Source organism: Pristiophorus japonicus, chromosome 6 (genome assembly GCF_044704955.1).
Source record: "Pristiophorus japonicus isolate sPriJap1 chromosome 6, sPriJap1.hap1, whole genome shotgun sequence".
In the NCBI taxonomy this organism is placed as follows: domain Eukaryota; kingdom Metazoa; phylum Chordata; class Chondrichthyes; family Pristiophoridae; genus Pristiophorus; species Pristiophorus japonicus.
Window position 1 is genome coordinate 153,832,478 of NC_091982.1, and position 8,113 is coordinate 153,840,590.

General features: G+C 46.2%; 1 protein-coding gene across 1 annotated transcript in view; it reads right to left on the minus strand.

The window, feature by feature from the left end:
* Nucleotides 1-7,556, minus strand: part of crocc2 (ciliary rootlet coiled-coil, rootletin family member 2) — a 367,498-nt gene extending 359,942 nt beyond the window's left edge. Inside the window, exon 1 of the mRNA XM_070882196.1 lies at nucleotides 7,506-7,556. Within this exon, the coding sequence (XP_070738297.1) occupies nucleotides 7,506-7,556 (51 nt within the window). The remainder of the gene's footprint in view (nucleotides 1-7,505) is intronic.
* Between the last annotated feature and the right edge of the window lie 557 nt (nucleotides 7,557-8,113).

Here is an 8,113-nt window from a genome sequence, read left to right on the forward strand (position 1 = left end):
CGTTTTTTTTGTAGTGGTGTTGGTTAATGGGGAATGGAATGCTGTCAGCAACAAAGTAAAGCCTCCTCTACTCTGCCCCAGGAATATTCCTTTAGTCCTTACTGCACGGTGTGATTTATTCCACCTCTCACATCAGACAAACTTTGTGACTTCTCTGAATGAGGTTGCCAATTTAAGGAGCTTGTTTTCACCTCAGCACTCTTGCCGAAGGCTCACGTCACATTTCTGGAAGTGGCACACGCCTGGCCCGTGATCTTCAACCCATCAATTTTAATGGATGGAAAATCCGTGGCTAGGGGTTCACAATTTCTGATATGCGTTCCAGGTATCTGCTAGGAACGCCGCGGATCTCTCCTTTAGTTCCAAATTAGGGGCGGTTGAAACTGCCCAAACGCCTTACTGCCAGCAGCCTGTGAAGACTTACAGCCAATCAGTCTCTGTTGAATTCGGACCCAGATCCTAGTGGCTGTGAGGCTTTGGAATGCACTGCCGGAGTTGGTGATTTCAACATTTTAGAATAGGTTAGATAGATGGTTTACTCTAGACAAAAATCTCCAAAGTTTCTGACTGGTGCAATCCTGCTGGTGACCTCCGCCCACCTCCCCAAAGATTTTGCTGCTTGATTGATAGCAACCCAAGGCAAAGTGCAGAGATCAGTGATGTGAGCAGACAAGCTGATTTGTACTTGGTTATCTCCGTAGCACTGGATGCCAGGCTGGAGCAAGTTTTGTAGCAGGCCAGCTTGTTTTGCAATATACTCGAAAAACACAATTATAGGGGTGCAATGGTACACTGTGGCTTTATGATTCATCATTGCCCAGGGGCCGAACTACCTGTTCTTTTCATGGGGCAGTGCTCAGAGTAACAGACATACAGCAAAAAAATACAACAGTGCTTGTACAAGTTTGTGTATCTCAAACTCCTAATTTCTGGAATTGGTTATAGCAGTCACACTTTCCCCACTAGGTGGAGATGGATACATGCAAGCCAACAAGCAACAAGAAGCATCAGAAGCCTATGTGTACAGGCTGAACCTTGGCAAAAGAAATGCCTCTTTCAATGGATTGTGGAGCTTCCTGAGGCAGAAGCACAGCCTTGTTTACTTTGCTGCGCAGTTCCCAGCAGTACTGCACTGGAGTGTCAGCTCAGATTATGTGCTAAACTCCTACAGTGGGGCTGGAGCCCACAACCTTTCAACTCAGAGCTGCCATCAGCAGCAGCCCAGCAAAGTACATGGGTCATTACTTGTACTTTATTTAATTTAGTATACTGTATTCGCCGTTCACGATGTGGTCTCCTCTACATTGGGGAGACCAAGCACAGATTGGGTGACCACTTTGCGGAACACCTTAGTTCAGTTCATAAATGTGACCCTGAGCTGCCAGTAGCCTGTCACTTTAATTCTCCACTCCATTCCCACTCTGACGTCTCCATCCTCGGCCTCTTACACTGTTCCAATGAAGCTCAACACAAGCTCGAGGAACAGCACCTCATCTTTCGTTTAGGTACTTTACAGCCTTCTGGACTCAACATCGAGTTCAACAATTTCAGACCATAATCTCTGCCCCTATTTTGTCCCTTTTTCTCCCTCTTTTTTTACAAAAAACACCCTTTTATTTTTTTTCTCTCTGTTTCCCATGGTAGCTGGTAATTATTCTGCCATTCACACACTATCTAAATTCAACTTTTGTTTCCTAATTTATGCCATTACCATCTCAATTTGGCCCATCACTCCCTTTTGTCATTTAATCTCTCCTGCCTTCCACCCTATCACAGACCTTCCCTTTTGTCTGCCGCCCCCCCCCCCACCCCTTACAGTGCCCACTGCCCCTTGCACTTCCTTAAGATTCTATCACATTTTAAACTTTTGCCAGTTCTGACGAAGGATCATCGCCTGAAACGTTAACTCTGTTTCTCTCTCCACAGATCCTGACCCGCTGAGATTTCCAGCATTTTCTGTTTTTATTTCCGATTCCAGCATCCACAGTATTTTGCTTTTGGACATGGGTCATTGAATGAGTTGTGATGCCTTGGCTTACCACATCCAAGTATAGTCAGCTGACAACAGGCCCTGTGCTTACCAATTACATCACAGGGATGGGGACTGGGGGCGGGTGGGCTCTGTATCCATTTATACAGTTTCATTCAGTATTTCACCCATTTAAATCAATCAAGGATGCAGGCCTGCGGTTTCCTGCTCAGTTCTCCCTGTGGGTGCCTTCAATGCCAGGAACATCCAACGAGATTAGTCAGCCTTATAATACACTTACTGCTACTTCACTGAAAGCCAATTATCACTCAGTAAACTGCTACTCATTCACAACTATTAAACTTTCAGTTTGGACCATGTTTGGATAACCTACTGGAGCAACTGAGCCATGACACGTACAAATGACACGTGAAAGATTAGAGGCTGCGGGCCATGACATCTCAACCAGTGCTCCCTGCGAGCACCACTCATTACTGGGAGCGTCTGATTTGGGTATCGGCCCTTACCTGTGGCTTTTCAGTAGCTGCAATCTCCTGGAGCTGATGACTTATATCCTAAGGTCTTAAGGGATGTAGCGGCAGAGATAGTGGATGCATTGGTTGTAAGTTACCAAAATTCCCTGGATTCTGGGGAGGTCCCAGAAGATTGGAAAACTGCAAATGTAATGCCCCTATTTAAAAAAGGAGGCAGACAAAAAGCAGGAAACTATAGCCCAGTTAGCCTAACATCTGTGGTTGGGAAAATATTGGAGTCCATTATTAAAGAAGCAGTAGCAGGGCATTTGAAAAAGCATAATTTGGTCAGGCAGAGTCAGCATGGATTTATGAAGGGGAAGTCATGTTTGACAAATTTGCTGGTATTCTTTGAGGATATAACGAACAGGGTGGATAAAGGGGAACCAGTGGATGTGGTATATTCGGACTTCCAGAAGGCATTTAACAAGGTGCCACATAAAAGATTACTGCACAAGATAAAAGATCATGGGGTTGGGGGTAATATATGAGCATGGATAGAGGATTGGCTAACTAACAGAAAACAGAGAGTCGAGATAAATGATTCATTCTCAGGTTGGCAATCAGTAACTAGTGGAGTGCCGCAGGGATCAGTGCTGGGACCCCAATTATTTACAATCTATATTAACAACTTGGAAGAAAGGATCGAGTGTAATGTAACCAAGTTTGCTGACGATACAAAGATGGGAGGAAAAGCAATGTGTGAGGAGGACACAAAAAATCTGCAAAAGGACATAGATAGGCTAAGTGAGTGGACAAACATTTGGCAGATGGAGTATAATGTTGTAAATTGTGAGGTCATGCACTTTGGCAGAAAAAAATCAAAGAGCAAGTTATTATTTAAATAGAGAAAAGTGCTGCAGTACAGCGTGACCTGGGGGTAATTGTGCATGAAACACAAAAAGTTAGTATGCAAGTACAGCGAGTGATCAGGAAGGCCAATGGAATCTTGGCCTTTATTCAAAGGGAATGGAGTATAAAAGCAGAGAAGTCTTGCTACAGTTATACAGGATATTGGTGAGGCCACACCTGGAATACTGCGTGCAATTGTGGTTTCCATATTTATGAAAGGATATACTTGCTTTGGAGGCAATTCAGAGAAGGTTCACTAGGTTGATTCCGGGGATGAGGGGGTTGACTTATGAGGAAAGGTTGAGGAGGTTGGGCCTCTACTCATTGGAATTCAGAAGTATGAGAGTTGATCTTATCGAAACGTATAAGATTATGAGGGGGTTTGACAAGGTGGATGCAGAGAGGATGTTTCCACTGATAGGGGAGACTAGAACTAGGGGGCATAATCTTAGAATAAGGGGCTGCCCATTTAAAACTGAGATGAGGAGGAATTTCTTCTCTCAGAGGGTTGTAAATCTGTGGAATTCACTGCCTCAGAGAGCTGTGGAAGCCTTTAAGACAGAGATAGACAGTTTCTTAACAGATAAGGGATTAAGGGATTATGGGAAGCGGGCAGGGAAGTGGACCTGAGTCTATGATCGGATCAACCATAATCATATTAAATGGCGGAGCAGGCTCGACGGGCTGTATGGCCTACTTCTGCTCCTATTTCTTATGTTCTTATGTTCTTATTTATTCCTTCAGCATGATTGTATGAAAGTGCATGCAGCACATGTCCAGTACCACACATACAACATTGCTAATCTTTACACTAACTCTCCATTCACTGGGAACCATTAGCTATTGTGTTCAGTTTGACCTCAATGTTTTCTTTCTGATCCCAAGTGCAGGCCAGTTACAGATATTAATTCAGGCCAGCAGACACATCAGAAAACAGGAAATGCTGGAAATGCTCAGCAGGTCAAGCAGCAGCTGTGGAGAGAGAAAAACAGAATTAACGTTTCAGGTAGATGACCTTTCGTTAGAGTAGAACTCTCAAGGCAGGCACATGAAGCACACTGCAGTGAGTAGAAATTAGCAGGCAATTGTGATGTTACTCATTCATTGAAAATGTAAAAAGTGAGACAGAAAAATTACAACTTTCTTTGGCAGTCAGCCTGATGAAAGTAAAGAATTGCAAAATGAACTGAATACACAGCTTAGATGTCTGCCACTGCTAATGTCCCTGTGCATAATAGTCAAAGTGATCGTCAAGTTAAAGGTGCTTGATATGTTGAGGGTGAGATGAAGTAAGGTGGGAGGTGGCACAGACCTGGTGGACTGAAAGGCCAGTTTCTGCACTGGAAATTCTGTGATTCAAATTGGAGTGAGATGGAAATTGGGCCCCACACTTCAAGGTTTTAATCTGCTGGATGGCTTCTTGAGTTTCAAACTCGAAGTGGAGTCCAATGAGGGCGGTGGGGTGAATGATACAGCTTCAAAAATGGAGCCAGTTTGGGGGAGGGGAGTCAGGGCAAACACGAAATGAAGCCCGATGGAGGAGGGTGCGGGTATTTGGTGCAAATGTAGTTAGACAGGGGTCAGTACAAAGAAAGGCGGAGGTTTCAATAATGGATTTAGTTCACTGGGTGGTCTCCTGAGTTAAACTGCACCCGGTGCGGACTCGAGGTGGGTGGGAAGAGGTGCATATCACACATAAGAACATAAGAAATAGGAGCAGGAGTAGGCCATTTGGCCCCTCGAGTCTGCTCCGCCATTTAATATCATAGCTGATCTTCTATCTCAACTCCACCTTTCCACCTAATCCCCATATCCCTTGGTTCAATTAGTATCCAAAAATCTATCGATCTCTATCTTGAATATACTCAAAGATTCACCACCTTCTGAGTGAAGACATTCCTCCTCATCACAGTCCTAAATAACCGCCCCCTTATCCTGAGACTGTGACCCCTAGTTCTAGACTATCCAGCCAGGGGAAACATTCTCCCAGCATCTTCACATAGAAAATAGGTGCAGGAGTAGGCCATTCGGCCCTTCGAGCCTGCACCACCATTCAATAAGATCATGCTGATTATTCACCTCAGTACCCCTTTCCTGCTTTCTCTCCATACCCCTTGATCTCTTTAGCCGTAAGGGCCATATCTATCTCCCTCTTGAATGTATCTAATGAACTGGCATCAACAACTCTCTGCGGTAGAGAATTCCACAGGATAACAACTCTCTGAGTGAAGAAGTTTCTCCTCATCTTGGTCCTAAATGGCGTACCCCTTGTCCTTAGACTGTGACCCCTGGTTCTGGACTTCCCCAACATCGGGAACATTCTTCCTGCACCTAACCTGTATATGTTTCTATGAGATCCCCTCTCATTCTTCTAAACTCCAATGAATACAGGCCCAGTCGATCCATTCTCTCCTCATAGGTCAGTCCTGCCATCCCGGGAATCAGTCTGGTGAACCTTTGCTGCACTCCCTCAATAGCAAGAGCGTCCTTCCTCAGATTAGGAGACCAAAACTGAACACAATATTCCAGGTGAGGCCTCACCAAGGCCCTGTACAACTGTAGTAAGACCTCCCTGCTCCTATACTCAAATCCCCTAGCTATGAAGGCCAACGTGCCATTTGCCTTCTTCACCGCCTGCTGTACCTGCATGCCAACTTTCAATGACTGATGTACCATGACACCCAGGTCTCGTTGCACCTCCACTTTTCCTAATCTGCCGCCATTCAGATAATATTCTGCCTTCATGTTTTTGCCACCAAAGTGGATAACCTCACATTTATCCACATTATATTGCATCTGTCATGCATTTGCCCACTCACCTAACCTGTCCAAGTCACCCTGCAGCCTCTTAACATCCTCCTCAAAGCTCACACCGCCACTCAGTTTAGTGTCATCTGCAAACTTGTAGATATTACACTCAATTCCTTTATCTAAATCATTGATGTATATTGTAAATAGCTGGGGTCCCAGCACTGAGCCCTGCGGCACCCCACTAGTCACTGCCTGCCATTCTGAAAAGGACCCATTTATCCCGATTCTCTGCTTCCTGTCTGCAAACCAGTTCTCTATTCACGTCAATACATTAGCCCCAATACCATGTGCTTTAATTTTGCACACTAATCTCTTGTGTTGGACCTTGTCAAAAGCATTTTCAAAGTCCATATACACCACATCCACTGGTTCTCCCTTGTCCACTCTACTAGTTACATCCTCAAAAAATTCTCAAAGATTTGTCAAGCATGATTTCCCTTCATAAATCCATGCTGACTTGGACCAATCCTGTCACAATCTACCCTGCAAAGCCCCATAAGAATTGTATGTGTTTCAATGATCCATATCACACATGATTTTCGAGTGCAGAGTCACACTGCCAGTTTTAGGATAACGTGTGCTCAGAGCCGCTCCGCGGGGACAGGACGATTTTGCGAAGCAGCGCTCCCGGAACGGAACCTGAGTCGTCTGGCTGCGCTTCTCGGGAAAAGGCGGGTGCGCTGCCGAGGATTCTCTGTCCCTTGGGTCCCACAGTGTCAGCTGTGATTAAGTGGGCAGCACTCTCGCCTGTGTCCCACTCCAGGAACTTGAGCACAAACAAATCCAGGCTGACACTCCAGTGCAGTGCTGAGGGAGTGCTGCACTGAAAGAAGGTGCCATCTTTCAGATGAGACGTTAAACCGAGGCAACGTCTGCCCTCTCAGGTGGACGTAAAAGATCCCATAGCACTATTTGGAAGAAGAGCAGTGGAGTTGTCCCCCGATATCCTGGCCCATAATTATCCCTCAATCAACATAACAAAAAAAACAAATTATCTGGTCATTATCACATTGTTGTTTGTGCGAGCTTGCAAAAGTACTTCATTGGCTGTAAAGCGCTTTGAGAGGTCTGGTGGTCGTGAAAGGCGCTATATAAATGCAAGTCTTTCTTTATTTGTCTGGGGACTGCAACAGCCCCTCAAGGGGACACGTCCCTCAGTGCTGTGCTGTCCTTGAGCACTAAACGCATTCATTGCATTTATATAGCAACCTTTGCACGACCAGCGGACGTGTTTCCAGCCCAAATGAAGCATTTTTTGAAATGCAGTCACTTGTTGTAATGTGGGAAGTTAACGGCCCAAAAAGCGAAAGGAAAAATAAAAGGGAAGCAGCCGCGTCTACCTGGATCACCGTCTCCAGCTTGTCCTCGGGGAGCTCGCTCGGTGAACTCATGGGGATCCGGTGGCGCTGCACCTCCCGCCGCGGGCTCGGTGCCGGCCGCACTCAGTCGGCTTAGGATCCCGGTTCTCGCCCGCCCCCGAACCCTCCCCGGCGCCGGTTACCAGGGAAACCCCCCAACGCCCAGCGTGCGTTGCCATGGAAACGGGACGCTGGGAGCGGGCGGGTCGCCTGGAGATCAGGGGACGCTGTGCAAAGCTGCGGCGGCAGTCAGGAGCCCGGAGGGAGGGCGGGATCCGGGCAGCGGAGAGCGGGACCGGCAGTGGCAACAGCACACAGGGCAAAACATTACAGGCAGAATAAAGGGAGGGGGAAGAAGCAAGAAAAAACATTGCATGGGTTCAAATGATCAAAATCAAATTACTAATCTGCATTGAAGTGGCTGCATGTTGCTGCAGGATAAGGTTACAGAGCCGCGGGCTGTCAGATTGTGATTTGTATGAATGAAACCCCAGATTCCCAGAGCCCACCACATCCCCATCATACAATCCCTGTCTCACGCCATATCACAGCGTCCTCCTGGGCACAATGTTGAAATGAGAGAGACCACA